This window comes from Ictidomys tridecemlineatus, chromosome 10 (assembly GCF_052094955.1).
Source record: "Ictidomys tridecemlineatus isolate mIctTri1 chromosome 10, mIctTri1.hap1, whole genome shotgun sequence".
Classification (NCBI taxonomy): Eukaryota; Metazoa; Chordata; class Mammalia; order Rodentia; family Sciuridae; genus Ictidomys; species Ictidomys tridecemlineatus.
Window position 1 is genome coordinate 33713693 of NC_135486.1, and position 23902 is coordinate 33737594.

General features: G+C 49.9%; 1 protein-coding gene across 2 annotated transcripts; it reads right to left on the reverse strand.

Annotated features, from left to right (window-relative positions):
- Positions 1-4586: 4586 nt before the first annotated feature.
- Positions 4587-23210, reverse strand: Nuak2 (NUAK family kinase 2). Of its 2 annotated transcripts, XM_078022695.1 has the most exons (8): positions 22807-23210; positions 19636-19695; positions 13330-13450; positions 9913-10064; positions 9503-9568; positions 7914-8033; positions 7372-7504; positions 4587-6719 (listed from the first exon to the last, which is right to left on the reverse strand). In XM_078022695.1, the coding sequence occupies exons 1-8, from the start codon at positions 23050-23052 to the stop codon at positions 5662-5664; spliced, it is 1956 nt and encodes a 651-aa protein (XP_077878821.1). In that variant the 5' UTR covers positions 23053-23210; the 3' UTR covers positions 4587-5661. The 2 variants fall into 2 exon arrangements, with proteins under 2 accessions (XP_077878821.1, XP_005329563.2); XM_005329506.5 differs by lacking the exon at positions 19636-19695 and having other exon boundaries at positions 22807-23206.
- Positions 23211-23902: the final 692 nt, after the last annotated feature.

A 23902-nucleotide genomic window follows, 5' to 3' on the forward strand; every position in this document is an offset into this window, starting at 1 on the left:
AAAAAAAAGGCTCTCCTGTTCAAAGCAATTCCAGGATCTTAAAAAGCAGGAAGGGACACCAGAGATCAACTAGTCCAACTTTCTGCCCAAACCAGAAACTCCTTCTGGCAAGACTCCCAGATCTCTATCTCTACCCAAATGTTTTCTTAGACTCCAGTCTCCTTCTGCCACTTATCTGCTCTGGGAGGTCTCACTGTCTCCAAGGCCCAGGGGTTTACCCTACACCTCAACCTGCAAGCCGCCTCCTCCCCAGCAAATGCAAGCGCCATCCTTCAGGTTCTTCAGGCCAAAGACCACGGAGCTGTTCTTGCTTCCTCTGTGTCTTTCACAACCCACATCCAACCTATCAGGAAAGCCTGTTTGTTGGATCCCCACTTCAAGATATGTTCCCAAATGTGACTACTAATTTCTTTATGGCTAGGACTCTAGTCCAAGCCCCACCACCTGTTCCAGAATTGGCCTCCTACTGGGTCTCCTTGCTTCCAACTGTGAGCCTCCCACTCTGTCCCCAACAAGTAGTTAGGGCAGATTTAAAAAAAAAAAAATCTAAGATCACATGCTTTGATCAAAATTTACCAGTGGCTCCCCATTTCACTCAGAATAAAAGCCATGGTTCTATAATGGCTCACAAAAACCCACACAATCTATTTTTCTCAACCCAGTTACCTCTCCTGACTCCATCTCCTGCTCCTCGCTCATTTACCCTGCTGCAGCCTCACTGGTTGTTCTAGAACTTGCCTAACCTGCTCCTGCCTTAAGACCTTCACAATGGCTGTTCCTCCACCTGACACACTGTTCCCCCAAGATAGCCACCTTGGCTAGAAATTTTTTTCCCTGTCCCCTTCATCCTTGTGCCCCACCCTATTCTTTAGTATTTTTCCCAACACTTAGGACCTTTTAATATACTATTTAATTTACTTCATTTTTGCTTTTTCTTGTCTCATATTATAGCACTGGGGATTGAGCTCCAGGCTTCATGAATGATAGGCAAGTACTATACTAGTAAGCTTTTTATTTTTTAATCTCAGCCCATTTTATTTTTTATTTAAAAAATTTTTTTTTTCGTTTTCCCCACCTTTATTTTGTTTATTTATATGTGATGCTGAGAATCGAACCTAGTGCCTCCTCACACATGCTAGGCTAGCGCCCTACCACTGAGCTACAACCCAGACCCTTATTTTTCATTTTGAGAAAGAGTCTCACTAAGTTACCCAAGCTGGCCTCGAATTTGCCATCCTCCTGCCTCAGCCTCCTGGGTAGCTGGGGTTAAAGGTGTGCACTACCGCTTTATTTCTTTAGTATTTATTTATTTATTGGGTACCAGGAATTGAACTCAGGGACACTAGACTACTGAGCCACATTCCCAGCCCTATTTTGTATTTTATTAGAGATAGGGCTCACTGAGTTGCTTACTGTCTCCCTAAATTGCTGAGGCTAGCTTTGAACTCAAGATCCTCCTGCCTCAGCCTCCTGAGCTGCTGGGATTACAGGCGTGCGCCCCTGGGCTCGGCTTCTTTAGTATACTTATTGCTTTGTTTATTTTCTTCCACTGGAATGGAAGCCCAGTGAAAGTAGAGATTTTTGTCAGTTTTGTTCCCAAACATATCTCTAGAGTTTGGATACTATGCTGCAAGCCCTCAGCAAATACATAGTTAGGGAATGAAGGAACGAACACTGTATGTAGACGATTGCTTATCAAGCAGAATCCTGAGTCCCAGAGGCCTTGGCATTGGTTTTGTTCTAAGCCAGGGCCTGTATCCTTTTCCAGAAATCCACCCCTGTCATCTGTGTTCTGGTTCCCACCTTCCACCCACTTCTGCTTTAGAAACCCAGGGGGCTGGACGGGGCAGAGGGAAAAGTCAAGGGGCCATCTTGATAGTGGGGACATACTAGCATGTCACCAGAGTTCACTCCTTCCACCCGGAGAAGACTGGAAACTCCCTGGTGAGGGGGTTTCCACTCAAGGACAGTTTGGTCTTGCCTCTGGAAAGGGCTGAGAACAGGGAGAGTTCAGAAGGCCTCTCCTATCTCCCAAACTTGCCCTCCCCCATGGTTGTCTGGGTTTTTCACATTCCCGAAGCGCTGATGTGGCACTAAATATTCCCGCAGTCCGGGCCTTCTCCCCCGGGGGCCCAGCGTCATTGTGAGCTGAGCCTGCTTTCTGGAATGTTTTTGGTATGAAGTATCCTGGCAGGTGAGGGAAAGGGCCTTGCAGAGGGGACCCAGGCCCCCAAATCTAGGCCTCTTTGGAGTGGATATCAGAGAGATACTCCTTTCCCACCCAGATTCTCCCTAGCCAGCAGGCTTCTCCCACAGGTACCCGACTCATCCCACCTACCCTGCAGCCCTGCCCTGGCTTCCGAGAGGTTAAGCAAACAGACCAAGATCTTGGGACCAAACACCTTTGCCTGGCCTTTCTGTCCCCCAGACTCCCAATCTCCCCCAGGACCTGCTGAGACAGTGCTGATGGAAAGGATTTTTCAGGGCTGTGTCTTCTCCATCCCCTTCATCCCAAAACATGGTTTACCACCAGGTATAGGCCCTCCCTGCTCAGTGACTTCTTCTTTTCTTCCTGCCCTCCCTCTTTAGCTTCTCCCTGTTCCCACCGCCCCCCCCCTCCTTTCCTAGCTCCTTCTCTGGGCTTGTGGAGACCAGGGGAGGGCGTTTCCAGTAGAGGGAATTGCTACTTTCCTTATTCCTGGCAAAGAGCTTGGCATGTAATAGATGCTCAATAAATATTTTTCCATTCACTACTTTCACTCAGTTCTCCAAATCCAGTCCTGTTCTGATGAGCCTCTCTACCCACAGACTTGGCATCTCACAGATCTGAGCTTGAGATCTGGTTTTCCCACTTGCTAGCTAGGCGGGTTATTGAATGCTTTTAAGTCTCCGTTTCTTCCGTAAACAGAGAATGATAAAAATTGTAGCACACCGAGAAGACTGCAACAAGGCTACATGTACATGAAATGAGGCCACACAGATAATATGCCTGATATGTAAGCATTTAATATACGGTAGCCCCTATTATCTCCCACGATGCAATTCTTCTTTCCCTCAACTGAACTCCACTTCAGCATAATCTGGACAGTTCCTCACCGAGTTTAACTTATTGTGCTACCTTGCCCTCCAGTCTGCAACCTCCTCCAGGCTGAGGTCTTTAATTGTTGCACTAGCGAGGCAGCAGGCACCTGTCTTCCACAGAGCTTGGTGCACAGCACAGCTTGAGTGGAGTAAATAAATGCACACTGCTAACACCACCGCAGAACGCTATGCTTCTTCAGGGTAAAGATCCACCCCTGTATTTTTCCAGTGTTTACCCAGAGCCTAGCCCAGAGTTCCAGTACTCAGTAGGATGGACCTCTAGAGATTTCACAGCTAAATAGCCCAGCCGTCACCCAAGCAATTTCTTGTTTGTGTCTTGATCCCATCCATCCTTGCCTGCTCTCTCTTCCCCAGACTCAGTGATCTTCCCAGCCTTCCAGGTATAGAGAATGAAGCTCGGAGACTCTGCACCAGACAGCAGCTCCTGCCAGGGACAGGTGGGGGTGGACCGGGGAGCTGGAACTGGCCAGAACCGGGGATATTTGGGGGCTGTGAATACCCAAACAGGTCAGGGAAGGGGGCCAGCTTAGAGCCAGAGCCAGCCAGCAGCCAGCCTGCCCTTTGTCCTCATCCTCCCTTTCATCCCCAGTTCTTAGAGCCCGGGAGTTTCTCAATGGAGCAGGCGTGCAGGGAATGCTCTGCAGGGGGTAGGGGGGGCCGGCCTGTGGGGGGTGGACATTCCAGGCATTCTTTACTTCCTCCAGGAGTCTGGGGTGGGGGCGGAGGGAGGAGAAGCTGCTCTGCACTGAAGGAAAGGGGATTTCTTTGGAAGAAGAGAAAATAGAGTGTGTGGTGGTGTCTTGAAGCAGCAGGGGGCAGGGTGTCAAGCAGATGGGAGAGGGGCGGGAGGAGGCGGAGAGAGGGTGGGGGTGGGGCTGGGTAATCTGCAGACCAGTTCTTCCTTTAGAACTGCAGGTGGGAAGAGCACTCTGGGAGTTCCAGCCCAGGGCTTTCCCACTTTGTTAATAGAGTGGGGCGAGAGCTGCTGGTGCAGAAGTACTGGAGATTTGGGAAGCTTAAAGCCTGGGAGTTATTTATTTATTTAATTTAATTTTTTTTTTTGTACCAGAGATTGAACTCTGGGGCACTGGACCGCAGAGCCACATCCACAGCCCTATTTTGTATTTTATTTAGAGACAGGCTCTCACTGAGTTGCTTAGCGCCTTGCTTTTGCTGAGGCTGGCTTTGAACTCTTGATCCTCCTGCCTTAGCCTCCTGAGCTGCTGGGATTATAGGCATGTGTGTCACCACACCCAGCTATTCTGTTTATTATTATCATTATTTTGTGGTGCTGAGGATCTTGTGTGCATGCCAAGGCAAGTACTGGGACACTGAGTCACACCCCCAGCCATTTGGTTCTGTTTGGATCAAGCAGTTTCTCTATGTCCCACCCCTCGTTCGCAACCCAGGGAGTACTTGTATTAAGAGAAGGCTGGGAGATCTGTTCCTCACCCCCATGTCCCCAAATAGAACAACAGGGGCTGTTTTCCATTCATCATCTTGGTTTTAATGGAGTGTTTTTTTCTGGCCACAGAGGAGGGGAGACAGCACGGGGTGTGGAGTGAAGGGACTCATCTCCAGACAGTGCAAGCAACAGAACTTGTGGGTGTATCAAAGGACCCCCTCCCCTGATCTGTGGGGCATCATTGCAAACACACCTCTCAGTACCGGAAGTTTAGATGGCATGATGGATTTCCCCAGAACATGGCATTCACATTATTGTAAAAAGCAAAATTCACTTAAAAAAAAAATACAACAGAGTTGAGAACAGAAAAATAAATAAGGACATTCTAGGTCCCGAAAGTCCAGAGAAACAGAGGCATCCATAACCTAGACTTCCAGAGCAGCTTGGAGGCAGAAGTTCCAGTCTGTGAGGTCTCAGGTGGGGTCCAGAGGAGTCTGGGCCCCTTGAGATGAAGTTGAGCAGTGGCCTGAGCCTTTTCAAGTCTTTTAAGATTCATAGCAGCGACTCTGGGAGGCTCAGGCCAGGTTTGGAGGATGGAAAAGGGAAGAGAACCTTTGAGGAACCATTTAGGAAACAGAGGCTGTGTTCCCTTACTCCTAGATAAATAAGGGAGGGTTACTCCAGATCACTCCCAGGATTCCCCGGGTACTTTAGAGGTACCACATTCTAGCCCCAGAGGTCGATGGGGATTCAAACTTGTGTGAAGATGGTCCATCCCCACCTTGACAGGTGAAAGGCACCACACCTCAACCTTCCTCATGGCAACGAAGAGGACAGAAGCTGTTGAAGGACTCTTTCCAGGTCTCTGCAGCCCCATCATGGGCACAAGATGCAGGTAACCCAGACTCCGACTCAGTCCTTCCCTCTCTGCTTCTCTACTCTTCCCCTGCTATTATTTTCCAGGGTCATGGGGTAGAAGACAGTGAACTCTTGATGCATTCCTGTGCCCACTTCTCCCCTCTAGCCCTCCCAACCACCTCAGTCTTCTGAGCTGGGGTGCTGGCCCTGGGAGGCAGGGAGAAGGCGCTCCCTGCTCAGGGTGCAGCCAGCTGTATCTTAGCGCCTGCCCGGGCTGGGGCAATGCACGCTGCCCCTCAGCTGAGCTTTGAGCAGACCCCCAGTGACTGTGGGTAGGTCTGTGTCACCTCCTGGCAGTCTGACAGGGAAAAGCAGCTATCGCCCAAGGAGTCCTGCCGCCAGCGCCTCAGGCAGCTGCCAGGCCCCTCTGAGCGAGACTGCTCAAGTCCCATGAGGTTGTCCACAGACACACATCCCCGCAGCGGGGGCTCGGGGAGTCGATCAGGCAGGTCTAGTTGGTCAAAAGACTCAGAGGACAGGATGCTGTCTTCACTCACAGCACCCAAGGGGCGGCTGGCCCGGGCTGGCGGCGGAGGGGCGGACAGTTCATCCAGAGAGCCAAAGGCAGTGGGGGGCTTCAGTTCCGAGGCCATGCGGGAGAACTTGCCGTTGAGTTTGAGGATGCCCTTGCGATGGAGGAGCAGCCCTGAGGCTTCAGAGGACTTCGGCTCCACGGGGTCCCCACTCATGAACACATCACCTGCATCCAAGAGCTCTCCAGACTCACTGGGCTCTGGGGAGGAGTAGTAGCCAGACTCGCGCTGCCGAGGCTTCTTGAGGATGCCCCTCCTGGGGAGCAGGGGCGCCACGTGCCCTGGGCCATCGGCCACTGAGCTGAACTCCTGAGGGTCCTCCCTGGCCCCCTCTGAGGCCGACGCCTTCTTCTTGAGAATGCCCTTGGGCAGCTTGAGGTTGCTCTTGCCAGGGCGAGGGGAAGTGTCATCGGCAGGGTCCCCCTGGAGAGACTGGGCCATGTCATTCTCCTTGCGGGACTTCTTGAGTGAATGCTGGCGCTCTAGGCTTGGTGTGGCGCTGCCGCCAGGCGCGTGCTGCTTGAAGAAGCTGCACACCTTGGCCCCATTCTCCAGGAAGGGGCGGGAGGATCGGCGGAGCCAGTCAGCCATGGAGGCCCGGGCGGAGTCGCTGCTTGTGTGCCCACCTTCACGCAGTGCCTCCTGCTCCCCCACTCGGGTGGCATAGCCCCAGTTGACCCACCAGTGACTGGCCACATCCTCCAGGGTAGCTCGGCGGAGAGGGTTCACCATTAACAGCCACCGGATCAGGCCGCAGGCATCTGGGGGACAAAAGACAGAGGTTTGGGTTTGGCAGCTGAGATAGCCACCCCACAGCCCCCCTCTGCTTGCCCCCATTGGTGCTCAGACATGGCTTATACCTAGGCCAGATCCGCACGTTCCCACCGAGGACCCCATACACACCCTAGGCCATGATGCTCCCTAGGCCAGCTTCCCCGGATGGGTTCTGCCTGTTGCCTCTCCCCTATGACCCCTCGCCAGCCCTTGTTTGTGTTAGTGTGTCTTTTTCTTCTTTCCACTGAAATTCAACTGTCTGAGCTTAAGGACTGTGCTCAAGGGTAAGCTAGGGCTCTCAGATACTTCTTCCTGCCTCAACACCCTATGCACAAGGACAGATTTCTGAAGATGAGGACAAAAGCAACAAGATATGAGACAACTGTAGCAAAGAGGATTGAAGTTGGACCTGAGGAAGGACTTCCCAAGTTATGATCAATCATTCAACAAGGAAGGAAAAACTATCCCTTCCTTCCTCAGAGGCCTTAGACACAGAGAGACAGTGCAGGTCACTGGAATCTACCATGGGTCATGATGGATGTTGGGCCTCTTTACATCAGTGCCGATGTTCAATCCCTGCCTCAGGACTGGGTGATGCACACCCGAGCCTGCGTTAGTACACCTATGGCTCTCACTCACCAGAGGGCTGAGGCGGCTCCCGATAGGCCCCGTTGCTGATCTGCTTCACCAGCGTCTTGTGATCCTGCCCATCAAAGGGCATGGTGCCATGCACCAGGATGTAGAGGAGGACACCCAGGGACCAGCTGTCCACCTGAAAGAGGGGGAAATCAGCAAGGATGTAGGCATGCCACTGGCCAGAGGACCATGAACATCACTCCCAGTACCAGAGAGGAAAAGGGTACATACTAGAGAACTTGGATGACCTGAGGATGACCTCTCTTGGACCTAGGGGGATAGGGAGGATGCTGAAGAAGGGGCTGAGGCTCATAGGGAGAGTGGTGTCAATCACCACTCTTGGGAGCAGTGGTCAGACCATCCCTTCTGGGTCAGGGTGGGGCACCAGGTCACTCCAGGGAGGCTGGATTGGGTGCCAGAAGGTAAAAAAGTAACAGAAACGAGGAAGGTGAGGGGGAACAGAACTAGAACACTAGCCCATCTATCCCACAGGATGGAAAGTCAGTGTAAATGACAGGAGGGTGGGCGGAGGAGGCGTCACTTACCTCTGGGCCCATGTAGGGCTTCCCGTTGACGATCTCAGGTGAGGCATAGAGGGGGCTCCCGCAGAATGTCTGCAGGAACTTGCCTTGGTGGTAGAGGTTGGACAGGCCAAAGTCAGCGATCTGCAGGGTGAGGTCAAACATTGGACATGGGTCATGCCAAGGCCTATGTTGCTCTGCAGCTCTCAGCTGGCCTCTGTCCAGGCCCTGAGGAAACCCGGGCCACAGCAGAAGGAAAGGGTCCCTTGATTCTTGCCTCACACTGGGCACAGTCAACACAGCTCAGGCCCTGAGCATCTGTGTCCATAAAGAGCACCTAGGCAGAGGTATGTGGGGCTCCAGGACACTCAGTGTTCCCCAGGTGGCTTTGCTTGGGCTGTGTTCCACGTCAGGGATGCCCTCTTCTGCCTGGGCATCCTCCTGATTCTGGACCCCTCTCCGGGGAAGGCTTCCGAGGCCTCGGATCCTCCCCTTGGAAGCTCCAGTTTCCAATGGCTCCCTATAAACCTTGTTCATCCGTTCTCCCACCAAGTCAGATGGAAGACCCCCATGCTGATCTCCTTATCTTTACCTGTGGCTCCTAGTACAAGTGAGACCCTCATGATGCTCAGTGAGCACTTACTGACTATAAGGAGGGTCAGCCAGATGGAGAGGGAGGCCTAGCTTCTTACGCCATTGAAGAGCCCTCCCAGGCAAGCAAGGCCCCTTACCAATTGATCACGGAAGACCTGAGTTGCCCTTCCCATCAAGGGCTGGCCTCTCTGCCCATACCTGGGCAGGAATCTGAGGTCAGCTCAAGATAACTAGAGGTCAATGGTAAGAGTAGAGCAAAGATCAGAGCTGTGGTATTATTCCAGGAGAAAGAATCTTCTTGTAGGACTTCCTAAGCCAACCAACCTGGAGGCTGGAGAGGACCCAAACTCTTCCTCTCACTCTCTAGAGACCCTCTCCCAGATAACATCAACTAGGGGCAGAGGTCAATGCCCTGCTGTTCCTAACTCTTCACCCCATCAGAGGGTCATGTGTGCCCAGGGTGGAGAGGGCCTGTTTATGAAACCCTGGCTCCTTTGTTTATGGTTTTATTGGCCTCTTATCAAACAGTTACCAGGTGAAGCCCATAACGAGGCATATTATTGGTACAGATAGGAAAGTACGTGTCTGTCCAGATTATGTGAACTTACTGCCTCTGGCTTCCCTCCCTCTGGTCAGCATCAAAGAAAGCCCCACCTTCACCAGGAATTGGCTGGTTAAGGGGAATGGACTCAGCACCAGGGCACTTCAGGGCACAGGTCAAGAACTCCTGGAGGAGACTAAGCCCTGGATCAGGAAGTACTGCAGAGGTCACTCTTGCTGGAACCTACTGGGCTGGTCTCCCTGCCTCAGTCTCCCCTTTCCAGTCCTGAGGTCTGAGTTTATCCTATCAATATGAACTTCTCCTGACTCATCTAAATTTAACTACTTACTTTGGCATAGAGATCTAGCAGCTGCTGGAAACAGGAAGTTGGCGCTGAGGTGCTTGGTTGACGGGGAAAGGTGCCAAAGAACTAGCTAATTGCAGGTTGAAGTGTGTGGAAACAAGAAGTGAGGCTCACCTTGATATTTCCATTGGCATCTAACAGAATATTCTCCAGCTTGAGATCCCGGTGGACGATCCCATTCTGAAGGAGGAAGGAGCTGAGTTAGGGCAAGGTCACCAAAGAAGGGAAAGGGGCAGGGGCCTAATTGGGAATGCACAGTAAACACAAAGGAAGCCAAGCATGGGGTAGGCGGGGTGCTCCTTTTGATTGCCATATGGTACAAGATATCACAGACCCTTCCCTCCATCCCTGACCAAAAGAACTCAAAGCCAGACACCAACATTCCCTCATCTGAGAGTCCAGAGTCCCTGCTGTTAAACCCATGTGATCCTGGACATGGCATGGAAATCTCTCTGGTCTGTCCAGATCCAGAGCCCCAGGGACCTCCCCTTTGGGGCATGGTCAAGGCAGCAGGTGGCGCTCACCTGGTGGCAGTAGTGCACGGCAGACACAATCTGCCGGAAGAAATGCCGGGCATCCCGCTCACTCAGCCGCTGCCGCTCACTAATGTAGTCATACAGGTCACCTCGGCTGGCGTATTCCATGACAATCACGATCTTGCTGCTGTTCTCAAATACTGGGCAGAGCAAGGTGGAGATGTCAGGCCCTCCCAGAGTGCACTGCGTCCCACCAGGGGCCAAAATCCCTCCCTGGCCCTGAACCAGATGGGGCCTTCTTTTAGGGTATCTGCTGATGGGGGCCCAGGGCTGCAGGGAAAGGCAGGGAAAGGCCTTTGAAGCACTCAGCGTCTTCCTGGTACAGCAAGTGAAGAAGCCTAAGTTCAGGCTTTTGAGGATTCTGAAAAGCCCCCCCAGGAAGGCAGAGCCCTTGCTGGATGAGAATGAAAGGCCAAGTTTATTGGCTCCAAATCTGATATTTTCTACCTTGTGACTTTGGTCAAAGCTCTTCTGGATACTTCAATAAGAATGCAGTTGGATGGGTGATCTTAGACAAGTCAACCAACCATTGTTCCTCAGTTTCCTCATATGAAAAGTGGGATAATAATGGCGATCTCACAGGACCAAGAAACATAAATATCACTGACTCTCCAAGTCTGACTGACCCAGCTGGCAGAGAGTCCAACACCAAAGCATGTACTACAGAAATAATAAAGCATGTACTACTCTTATTGTATTTATACTCAGCGTCCTCATGCATAATTTTGTTGTTTTGTTTTGTTTTTAGGTTGTTGTTTTGTTTTATTTGTTTAATGTGGTGCTGGGGATCGAACCCAGGGCCTCATGCCTACAGGCACTCTATTGCTGAGCTACAACCCCAGCCCTCCTCATGCCTAATTTTAATTTTTAAATTTTATTTAATTTTATTTTTGCAGTGATGGGGATTGAAACCAGGACCCTGTGCATGCAGGGTAAGTGCTCTACCACAGAGTTATATCACCAGCCCCTCATGCATAAATTTGAAAAATAATGCCAATAACAATGCCACGTTGAGGATCAGAAGAGGGATGAAAGTATATGAAACTATACAATATGGTGGAGAATGAAGACATTCATCCCTCCTACCACCTTTGACTTCTCATCCAGAATATTCAGGCCAGGCTTTCATGCATAATGCCTCATACAGAGAAGCAATCAATAAATATGTGGTAATTAATTGACTGGCTGGCCTCCTGGCAGTCAGCCTACCCCAGCTGGCCCATCTCCATGTATATATAGCAGGAATCATCTTGCCATCAATTGGGCCTTGTCCTGACATTTTTTTTTTTTTTTTAAAAGACAGGTGACTAAACCCTGAGATTCTCTATTTCTGAGCCATTTACCCAGTCTTTTTCATTTTTTATTTTGAGACAAGGTCTTGCTAGGTTGCTGAGCCTCAAGCTTGAGATCCTCCTGCCTGATCCTCCTGAGTAGCTGGATTTCACACAGGCACCACCACACATGGACATAAGGTTGACATTGCATCTTTGTGTCAAATGGGTCTTATGGGGGCTGGGGATGTGGCTCAAGCAGTGGAGCGCTCGCCTGGCATGCGTGCGGCCTGGGTTCGATCCTCAGCACCACATACCAACAAGGATGTTGTATCCGCCGAGAACTAAAAAATAAATATTAAAAAAATTCTAAAAAAAAAAAAAATGGGTCTTATGAGTTTGGCTTGCATGGCCAACCCCAGAACTATTATTGCTGTCTAGCCTCTGAGAAGGAGCTGAGGGACGAGGCTTCTCCTAAGGAGTCCCAGCTCCCAGGCCACTGGATACAAGGCCAGGAAGACTATGCTTTTTTCTAGGGGAACATGGTGGCTCAGCTTCCTAGAAGGTACCTGGCTGGGACTGTACTCCTGGGGTTTTCCTTATCTTGGCAGGTGTAAGCTTTGTGCCATGAAACCAGAGATCAAGAGCCAGCCAGAAGCTGGGCATGGTGGTGTGGGCCTGTCATCCCAGCAGCTTGGGAGGCTGAGGCAGGAGGATCATGAGTTCCAAGCCAGCCTCAGCAACTTAGTGAGGCCCTAGGCAACTTAGCAAGATCCTACCTCGAAATACAAATTAAAAAGGTCTGGGGATGTGGCTTAGTGGTTAAATGCCTCTGGGTTCAACTCTTGGTACCAAAAAAAAAAAAAGCTAAGTCAGAGCACATTTTGGAGAGTAGCTAGGTTAGAGGTCAGGTTCCCAAACTGGAGGAGCTTCCTTCCAACCCTGAAGCCTGAAGCCAGGTGGGGATGAATCGGAATCTGGAGGAGCCCTTGTGTCACTCAGCAACTGCAATGCCCTTGTGTCTGCTGCATCTGCAGATGCAGGAGAGGCCACACCCTGAGCTTCAGAGCTCAGTTCCCAGACGCAGCTGGAGATATGGATAGTGGGGAGAACACACATGCAGGTGTGCTTACACACACACACACACACACACACACACACACACACACACACACACAGTGCCCAATCACCAAGCTCAGTCTAGCTTAACCAATGCTTTGTAGTCTGCCCACTCTTCCCTTGGGGAAGTACACCAAGATACAATTAGCCCTCTCTACCACTTGCCCGGGCTCTTCATGGAACAGACTCAAGCCCCAGTCCCATGTCTTCCTATGAACCTGAGAATGGAGACTTCTCTATTTTTTCCCACCAGGAATCTTCAGACAGAGGGCGGAACATGGGCTCCCTTTCATCCCACCTGCTGCTGCTGTTACCCCTGGTTTCCCATCTAACTGATATTACATAAAGGCTCGAAGCAGACAGGCATGCGTGGGAGGGTGCTCCCCCTCTTTCCTCTTTTCTTGGTCACTTTGTTGTCTGGGTCACAGGGAGGAGGGCAGCACTGATGTCAGAGGAGAGGAGGCTGAGAGAGACAAGGAGAGGTAGGAGCCAGCCCCGTGGCAGAGGTGATTCAGCAGCAGAGGTCAGACTCTAGGAGGCCTGGCTCTTGAGACACCTGAAGAACAGCACCCACGCTCCTGGACAGGTGCAGGTCTAGGTGTGTTTCAGCCTCCCCCGGATTGCTAAGGATCTGGCTGGGCTGGGTAGGTAGTGTTCAAGCAGGGAGAACCTTACAACAACACCGACAGACCTGCAATTCCTTGAGTACCTCTCAAGAGCAGAGCACTTGCTGACATTATCCAGTTGGCTCTTTACACTCTATAATGCAGATGGAATATCCCATCTTATAGGGAGGAACTGAGGCCCAGACACTAGGCGAAATGAATTGCCCTAAATCATACATCTGGGTTTCAAATCCAGCTTTTGCCTGGCTCTAGAGCCCATACCGTTTTTACTTCTTTGCATCATCACTTCTGACTCCTCCTGCACACACACACACACACACACACACACACACACACACACACACACTCACACACACCCAACTCCCAGCTCCAAGTGCCCTGTACTATACCTTCATGGATGGCGATGATGTGGGGGTGGTTGAGGGATGACATGATCTCAATCTCCCGGCGTATGTGCATCAGATCTTGCTCATCTTTAATTTTGTCTTTCCGGATTGACTTGATGGCCACCTGGGAACAGTGAAGGCAGGAGATTGAAGAGAAAGGTCAGGCAGGTAGAGGCATCCCTGAGGATGCTCTAGTGGCCCTGGGGGTCTGCCTGCAGCTGTTACACAGGCCTCAGGGTATATCCAGGGAAGCCACACCACCTTGGAGCAGGGTAGGTGGCAGAGAGACTGGACAGTACCTTCTCTAGAAAAGGTCCTTATCTGGGTGTGGTGTAAGCAGATTCGGGTCCATGCAGCAGGAAGGGGCATAGATCAATGGTCTCCTTATTCAGACTACAGGTGAACAAGGAAGGTCAAAATCTGCATCTCTAAATCTGGTGCTTTATGATTTACAGAGCAAATTCACTACACTGAACCCAGATAGAAACTCTTGCTCACCATTGGATCACTGATGCCAAGAACTGTGCCTGGCATACAGGAAGCACCAAATAATTTTTCATCGTATTAGAAAATGAATTGGCCCCACAACTACCCTGGGAAATAGGTCTAGAAAGCATTGTCCTTCCCACTCACAGGGGAGGAAACTGGAACACAGAGAAGCTAAATGACTTGCTCAAAGTCAAACAGTCACTACCTAGCACAAACTAGGGTAAGACTATTGGCCATCTGACTCCAAGTTAATCCCTGTCTGCCCCAGCACTTTAACTTGCTATAAACAGCCAATCCACAGCAAAAGGTAGAAACAACCCAAATGTCCATCAGTAGATGAATGGATAAGCAAGATGTGGTATATATAATGAATACTATTCAGCCATAAAAAGGAATGCAATGAAAACACAAGTTGAACCTTGAGAATATTACACTAAGTAAAATAAGTCAGTCATAGAGGAGTAGTGTATGATTCTACTTCTGCGAGGTGTTTGGAGTAGGCAAACATATAAAGACAAAGTAGAGCAGAGGTTGCCAGGGACATGGGGGTGGAGGGTGGAATGGGGAATTATTATTTAATAGGTACAGAGCTTCCGTTTGGGATGATGAAAAAGTTTTAGAGATGGATAGAGATGATGATTTATAATATTGTGAATGTTCTTAATATGCCATTGAATCGTACATTTTAAATGGAAAGTGCACGCCTGTAATCCAAGCAGTTCAGGAGGCTGTGGTAGAGGATCGCCAAATTGGAGGTCAGCCTCAGAAACTTGGGGAGACTCTAAGAAAATTAGCCAGACCCTGTCTCAAAGTAAAAAATAAAAAAGGGCTGGAGATGTGGCTCAGTGTTTAAGTGTCCCTGGGTTCAGTCCCCAGTATCAAAAAAAATAAAATAAATAAAATGGTAAAAAATGGCAAATTTTATATATTTACCACATTAAAACAAAAACAAAAAACTATAAAAAAAGCCTCCAAACACCAGTCTCTTTAGGTAAAGAATGTCCCCTCCCTAGCAACAAGTAAACAAACAACCAGACAAAGTCCTCCAAGACTTCTATCTTGTCCATAAAGGTGAAAATACCATATAGGTATTTTCCCCTGTGGCTGGTGTGTGGTGGTTCAGGAAGGGTGGAGGGAGGTGAGAGGAAATGAGAAAGTTGCCAAGATGCATCTGAGTAGAGCCGGGGAGTCAGTGTCTCCCTCTGCACCATCCCAGTCAGCACAGGTTCCTGGACAATGCGCTCCCCCCGCTCCCCGCCATTGTGACTGACTGCAAAGTTGGCTGAGAGCACATGGTGTGTGTGAGACATGCTCCCTAGAGACCCAGGGGACCCAGGGTTCTCCAGGTTCGGTTCCTGTCCCTGTGGGAAGGTCCCACTCCCTTTCCAAGCCTTGGTTTTCTTTTCTGAGATAAACAGGTTGAACTTAGCTGTGTGTGTGTGTGTGGGGGGGGGGGCTTTCCCTCTCTGGTTCTATGGAGTGAGCTGTCCAGAAGCCACAGGTCCTCTGAGGCTCCATCTGGGGCTGGGTGGGGGTGGGGTGGGGTGGGGTGGGGTGTTCCAGGGCCGTCAGTTCCTGGCAAGTCCAGTCCAGGGACACAGTGGTAAATACAGAGACTTCCTCTTCATGGCAGGTTAGGAGAGATCTGAAGGCGCAGACTGAGGTAAACAGCTCCTCATTCAATTTCCCAGGAGGGTTTGCCCCCCCCCCCAAGATTCAAAAGGAGACAGAGAAAAGGAAACTCTGGCTGGAGGGGAGGGGCCTCTAATCCACCCTTTCACAGGCTCTGATGGCAGACAATGGCTTCTGCTCACAGGGACAGTGGGTCCTGTTGGCCTGTGTTCCCCCCATTGGACAAGAATGCGGAACGGCCCTAATCCAGTAAGAGGAGTTGCTCACAAAGCCCATGGCCCGGTCACCCCAGCAACGGGCCAGGGATGGCGTGCCCCCCGCCCCGCTCCTCCCCTGAAGCTGCATGGGTGAAAGAGGGGAGGCCCAGCTCAAGGGCCCTCCCTGCCCTGTGCAGGGAGGACAATGGCAGGCAGGATGGATGGTCACCATGGAGCCTCCTCCCCAAGATGCTAGAGAGGCCCAGGCTGCAGCTGCAGGGGTAGGGCTGCCCCCCCTTAGTTCCAACCCCCCACCTCTTCCCAGGGAACCAACAGAAAAATCCCTGGGCTTGGAAATCAGGGAGGGGGTTGGGGATAGGAGGCACTTCTCCTGAATTTGACCCATTATTTCCACACACTTCTCTTTCCACACCCCTTTTCTTTCCCTTCAGGAAAGATTTTATGGGCTAGTTCGTTTCTAAGTCTTTGTGTCTAAAATCAGTTAATGGGTGAAGTGCAGTGAACTCTTCAGAAACAGAAGCCCACGGAAATATATAAATAGATTGTAAAAACAATCACATAGAGACACAAATCACTAGCTAGATGAAAATATTTGAGAGCTCAAGACGTACACATATGCAAAGACTATGCCCATTTCCGATGTTTGACTGTTAATACACATAAATGTATGATAAACCATCCTAGGCTTAGGGGCAGAGCTCTAAAGATAACAAGCGAGATTCTAAAAAAAAAAAAAAAAAGGAATTTTGTACCAGAAGGAGTTTCTGTGTAACTACTACACAGTAGAACTCTGAGATCCTTCTCTTTCAGCTTTGGAAGCCTGGAATTCTAAATCACTTTTTTTTTTTTTTTTTGGTACTAGGAATTGAACCCAGGGGCACTTACCACTGAGCCACATCCCCAGCCCTTTTTATTATTTTATTTTGAGACAGGGTCTTTCTGACTTGCTTAGGGCCTCGCTAAATTGCTGAGGCTGCTTTGAACTAGTGATCCTCCTGCCTCAGCCTCCCGAGTTGCTGGAATTACAGGCACGCCCTGGCCAGAATTATTATTATTTTTCCTGGTGCTGGGACTTGGAGCCATGCTAGGTGAGTGCCTATCACTGCGCCATACTTCCAGCCCTTTAAATTAAATTTATTAATCTTCAATGAACAGTTCCATCCTCCTCCAAGCTCAGGTTCTGGCTTCAGAGAGTAGGTTGAGGACCCTCCAGTTATCCCCATTAGGTCCCAGAAGATCACAGAAGATCAGACGAAGGAAACAAGTATGTCATCAGGCCTCTGTTAGTCCCCATGTAAGTAACACAGAGAAGAAGAGCTATATGTCACTGCCCTGGGCCAGTTCCCCAAGGAGAGGCCTCCAGCTATCTACTGGTCAGCCTGTCAAAATAAATTAGACACAGTACCAGCTCAAACCTAGACAGAGTTCAGTATACAGAGAGCATTCAACAATTATTTACTAGTGAACCCAAATCATAATAATAAATATTTATTGGTTAAGTCACCAGATTGAGCTTTGACCGATAGGACCAGTGCCCAGATAAGATTTTCTCCTCTTCTTCTCAGGCCTGGTTGGAGTCAATCTCAGTTATGAGAACTAATTTTTAGGGACCTTTGTTCTCACCTGCAAGATAGTTGGTCGACTATGTTCTAGAATAAAAACAAGCTGACGGAAGCCAAGGAAAGGTTGTTAACTGGATCACCCAGAGATCAGAAGGCTACATGCCTCAAGACATTCCTGGTTTACCCTGGTATAACTCTTAATATTGCCCCCTTTACTCTCCAAAGCATCCAAGTTTAGATAATATAGTACATGGCCACCATACTTCGAGGGGGAAGGAAAACCAGCCCCAATGATGACAACGTAAATGTAAATATCTGACCAGTGGACTTTAAAAGCCCAGTGTCTAATTCTTATTTGTCCCATTGAGCTATGCAACTCAAGGCAAGTCACTTGGATTATCTGGTTAACTGGTCTGGCTAGTTTTAATGTCATGTCATACAAAAAAAATGAAAGGATTAGGTTTTTTTCTTTTTAAATTATGGTACTGGGGATTGAACTCAGGGGCACTCAACCACTGAGCCACATCCCCAGCCTTATTTTGTAACTCTCACTGAGTTGCTAAGCACCTTGCCATTGCTGAGGCCGGCTTTGAACTCACGATCTTTCTGTTTCAGACTCCAGAGCCACTGGGATTACAGGCGTGTGCCACTGTGCCCAGATAAAGGATTAATTTTCTAAATAGCTGCTGGATGCCTACTATGTGCTTGGTATATTGTGCTAGGTGTTGGGGAGTCAGACAATAATTAGACATCCTCACCCCGCTACCCCTGTGTCAAGGTCTCTTCTCCAGTGGAAGGACTGGCAATTAAATTAACTTCAATCTAGTGTAATGAATGTGGCAGCTGAGGTCCCGGCCTGCCGGGGACTCCAGGAACACTGCAGAGAGCTTCCTTTTCCCTGGAGGATCAGGGAAAACCACCCCTGGGAGAAAACTGTTTTAGATCGTGAGGAACAGGTGAGGTTTGCTAGGCCATGGGAGGGAGACTAGAGAGGACAGCAAGGGCCTTCCAGGTAGAAAGAAGGGAGCTAGTCATAAGTGTGCACATCTGAATGAATCTTGAAGCTCCCTTCCACATTCTAGCACTTGAGCAGAACTTTGGAAAGGGGTCATCGGTTACTAGGCCAGGAAGAAGCCGACCAAGGACTGCTGCAGGCCTCCCTGCCGTGGCACATTAACCTGCCTGAGCATTGTTCCTGCTGATGTCATCCCAGAGCTTTTCTTGCCCCCGCAGCTTCGCACGTTAGAAAGGTGGCAGGGCAAATTTTTTTTTTCTTTTTTTTAAAGAGAGAGTGAGAGAGGAGAGACAGTGAGAGAGAGAATTTTTAATATTTATTTTTTAGTTCTTGGCGGACACAACATCTTTGTTGGTATGTGGTGCTGAGGATCGAACCCGGGCCGCACGCATGCCAGGTGAGCGCGCTACCGCTTGAGCCACATCCCCAGCCCGGCAGGGCAAATTTTTTATCCAGTTTTGCAAAAAGAGAACAGTGAAGTCCAGAAGGCTGCATTGCCTTTTCCAAAGTTCCTTAGTGCATCAAGACAAAATCAGGATCCAAGATGGAGGGTTGCCTGGCTAACACTTCAGTAGATACAAGTTGCTTGGAGATGGCCAGCTCTGCCTCCCATTCTAGGAAGGGAATGCCCCACATCTTGCTGTGGGCCAGGCTGGATAGCGAGTGCCCCTATTCCACTTACAGATATTCAAACATGCCTGCTCCTTTGCCGGTACCCTGGGGACATGATGCTGGGCTCAATTGGTAAACATTGCCTCGTTCCCAGGAACTCAGATCAGGAATAATATGGACTCAGGATAAGATTGTAGAAAGTTCTTAGGAAAAAAAAGAAGAAGAAAGATAAGGAGGAGGAGGAAGAAGAGGAGGAAGAGAAGATTTAGAGATGCTGTTCCAGGTGCTGGAGAGAGGGTACAAGCTGGGCATTTCTGGTCACAGTTATCGCCTGGAACTGGAACCAAGATCCCTGAATCCTTGTTGGCCTTTCACAGAGTAGCAGCTGTCTGAGAGGTGGGCAAGGAACTGAAGGATGATAGCAGAGGAGAAGTTGGGCTAGGCCAGTCTAGGCTCAGAAGAGGGGATGGACCTGGGGGTAGTTCACTATCCTACCCAAGTACCAGGCAGAACCTTGCCTAAGAATCAGGCAGGGAGCAGGAATGGGATCTGAGGGGAGTCTGCACCACCTCCCCTAAGCCCCATACTACACTACTCCCCTTCCACCTTCTCGCCCACTCTGCCAGGTTCCTGGGCGAGGAGCTTCCCTGCCCAGCCCTCCTGTGTGGTTTGGCTGGCGCCCAAGAACAAGAGTTGCCTGCAGCTTCCCTCCGTGCTGCTCCGTGCTGCTGAGCAGGCAGGTGCAGGAGGAGCTAGGAGGGCAGTGTCGCGCTGAACAAACCTTTGGCAGCTGGCCAGGCAGAGTCCTTTTCTGAAGCTGGTGCTGAAGGAGACACTCCGGCTTTGAACAAAGCAGACAACACAGTGGTGTGTCTCAAGGAGGGCTGAGCACAATCCACAAACTTTCTTGGGGCAGGACTGTCCCAGGATAGAGGAGTCTCCAGGAAAGGGAAGGTAGGGACCAGCCTTGCTGGAACAATCACACTGTGTTGTGTTAGACTGTGCTAAGCACTTTACATATACAATCTCATTTAATCCTAGAATCCCATGAGGCTGGATTATAATTCCACTTCACAGATTAGGAAACTGAGGTAGAGAGGTCCCACAGCCGATAAGCAATGTAGCCACAATATGAACCCTTATAGCCTTGACTCTGAGCTAGGCAGCCTCCTGGATGAGGTTTAAAAATCAGGAATGTAGCATAGCTTCCCCACCCAAGATCCCTCAAAATAGTCAAGTAGGGGAAGGGGGTTGGTTCCCAGTGACTTTCTACCCTAAGCACTCACTTCCTGGAGCACTGGAGAAGACATGAAAAGCTAGCTGCTGGGGTGACAAAGCACAGAGACAAGCCTGGGCTCATTTCAAGGCCAACTTCCAGACTAAGACTCAGCACTGGGTCATCTAGGGCCTGGGGTACACCATCCTAGAGCCTGTTGCAGGCCTTCAACTCACCAGCCAGAGGACAAGTCACTTTCCTCTCTGGGCCTTAGTTTTCCTATCTTTCAATGAAAGAATCAGATTATCTTAATTTTCAAACACTTTGAAGATTTGCTTGGCAATTTAATATATAATGGAGACAGAAACACCTCCATCCCACAGCGCTACCCATTTGGGTGCTCCTCACAGTAACTTTGGAGGGTATGACTTCTTATTGATAATCTCAAAGGCTTTGGTGGCCTCCACTATTCCAAAGACCCCAGCAAATGTTTTTCTCTTTAAGGGAAGGAATCGACAGGGGAGCTAAGAGACTCACAGGAGGAAATGTCATTTGGATACCAGGAATGTGTTCAAGATCCAGAGCAAATATTTGTTTTTCCTCTGATGCCCTCCTGGAGCAGCCATTAGTCCCACCCACCTGCCCCTCCCTCTAGACAATCCCATCTGGCCCCCCACTAATTCCATCTAGGCAGGTTGAAAATGGAAAGTGTGCTAGAAAGAAAAATTAGGGATGGGAGTCACCACCCAGCAAGCTTTCCTCGGAATCTAGGCCCCATCAACAATCTCAGTTCATCTGGGGGGGGAAAGTTTTAGGGCAGCTCCATGCCCTTCTCCTCCACTGCAGGATCCTGAGACATCAGGTCCTTCTCTCTTCAGGGAGGACAAAGTGCAAGGGATGAGTGTGGGGGGGGAGACAGCAATGCTCCAGAATGGAGAAATCACCAGCACAGCAGAAAGCTGCTCCCCAAGAAAGAGGGGGATCCTGAGCAAGTTCCCAGCATCTGTACTGGGTGGTCTATGGGTCAGGGAGGTTCAGAATAGGTCCCAGCTATGGATCTTGGCTCCCCATATAGAGAAAAAGGGAAGAGGCCGAAGAGTTTCTTCTGAATTCTCTGTGCTGATGAAATAAGAGCTGGAATCCCTGCCTAGAATCACTGAGGTTTGAAAACTGAAAACTCATTTATCTCACTCTGCAATCAAATGAGATTCCTCTCTGTGTGAGTCTGTCTCTGTCTGTCTGTCTCTTTCTCTGGCACACATACACCCACAGTGATTCCAGTCCAAAGCCTGATGGGATCTCAATCTCAATCTCAGTTTCTCAATTTCTGGACCTGCCCACTATCAGAGACCCAGTCTTCCCCCCAACAAGAGGCAGGGGGCACAAGCCACGAGCAACTGTTTTTCAGCTAAGCCCCTGACAAAGCCTGGGCCCAGCAGTCTCAAGCCTGGAGCCTCACCAGGCCCTCACTCTGTATAGAAAGAGAAAGAAAAGGAAAGCCAGAAAGTACATGATTGCCCAATAGCTGTAACCTGGCAGCGGGCAACCAGGGACTGTGCCAGGCGTTAACAGGAAAAACATACTTGGACCTATTGATGGGGCCATAATCCACCCCTTTCTTCAATATCTATTCTCCTTCACCAATGAAATGACTTCTTGAATTTCAAGCCAGTTACTGGCTGCAAAAGCAAACACAATCATAGTCAATAAGGCAAACCATGGCCACACACACACACACACAACTCACAAGCAGCACCCACTAAATTCAGCAAACCACAATTCCTAAACCATATTCTCTGAAAGGCTTATTAAAATACAAATTATAGAGCATCACGAGAAATTCCCCTGAATATGGAAGCAGAGAATAAGTATTTTAAAGAAGCACTTCAGCTGATTCTCATGCATGCTAAACTCAAGTTTGAGAGCCATTGTTAGCTAATTTTGGACACATTTGCCATCTTGACAGGGCTGGCCTTTCTGGATACAACTATCAGTTCTTACTGTATTTTTTCCTATGCATTAGGAAAAAAATTATCATTTGTTATCTTATTCAATCTTCCTACAAGTTTGTGAGGCAGCCTGTTTTCTCCATTTTTGCAGAAGGGGAAACTGAGAATATAGAAAAAGGAAATTGCTCAAGGTCACAAATTACTATGACTACCAAAACACAGCCCAAATCAACAGTATGAGTTCCTGAAAATGCCAAAAACACAAAACTATCTTCTTGGGACATTGTGAACTTGCACCAGAGTCTGGTGATATATTTCCCAACATCAAAAAACATCATAATTAAATTTTGACTCAATTGCAGAGCTTGAAAGGGCCTAAGTGTCAACCCCAACCTGTGCAGATCTCCAGACTATCAGAGTGGAGAATCTCCACACTTCAATGATCACCTCAACCACACACCTACTTCTCAAACCCCTGCTAAGATCAGTTGCCTTCTCTTCCCAATTCCACTCTGTTGAACAGTCTGTTTTCAAGCAAAATTTAACTTAAGTCCCATCTTCTCTAACGACATGCAGGCTAGTGTGGTTGAGGTTCTCAGGTCCACAAACTTAGTCCCTACAATCACGGACAGCCATCTACAAACCTCAGCGTAAGTAGACTGCATGCTTCCAACTCCACCGAGCAAGGCACTAGTCCCTGGATCCATCCTCCACTCCCCGCGGGCGGCCCAGCCCCATGCCCGCCCTCCCGCCTACCCACACGGCCAGCGCAGCGAGAGGCACTCACCAGGCGCCCTGAGCTCTCCCGCGCCTTCTTCACCTTCCCGTAGGTACCTTTACCTAGGGTCTCCAGGAACTCGTAGCGGTGCCGCAGGTTGTGCTTGTGGTGATGCCGCTTCACCGCCTGCTTCTTCATCAGGGGCTTGGGAGACTTGATGAGCCCGTCTGCCAGTGGCCGGGCGAGCTCCGCCGTCAGGGTGGCGGTGGCAGAGGCAGCCGGGCCCGGGCGCCGAGGGAAAGCCAACGACTCCATGGCGGGTTAGAGGTAAGCAAGAGCGGAGCGTCAATCGTCTGGCTGTGCGGGACAGCTAGGTTCTCTGGCACATGACCCGCACCCGGACAGCGAAGTCACTGCCGCAGCCGAGCGCGCTCCAAAGAGCCGCATTCCAAGTTATTATAATCGCCCGATGCCAGAGGCTCTGGTCACGCCCCCCAAAGCTCATTGGTCTGCTTGCCGACGGCGCGTGACCAGGGCCTCTCCCATTGGCTCGCCCGGGCCCCCGACACCGCCTTCTCCCCGCTGCGCAGCCAGGAAAGGTGTCAATGGAGCCCCGCCCACCTGGGCCCGGAGGGACAGGAATGGGAACTAGGGAAAGCCTGTGGAGGCTGCTTGGCCAGTTGGTACTACTGAAATCTGGAACTCGGCTTTGAAGGCCCTCGACATGGCCCTTGCCTCTGAGCAGCGCTTGGTTTTGGTTATAACCACCTGTTCTATTATGCTGTGTTCTCAGTTGGCGAGGCGGCTATCTGAGGGCGCTAGAGGTCACCAAAGTATTTCTTTATCCTGAGTAATTTGCTTCTCCCAAGGCAAAGTCGCTTGACCGCTTATGTCCAAAAGGAGAAAGGGGGATGGGATGGAAGGGTAGCAGACTCTAGCCAAGTGGGAGGACTGGTGGAGGGCTTGTCTTCAGTTAGGTCAGCCTTAATTAGATCCTGGAATCCAACGCTCCTGGAAAGTTCTTACCCCTTCATCAAAGAGAACGTGTAGTGTTGCGTGGATCCCTCAAGATATGGTGGAATTTATGGAGACCTGGCAGGAGGTGGAGAAAACCAAAAGGGAAACATTCATGAAAACTATATTACACTCCTATTTCTTATTTAAC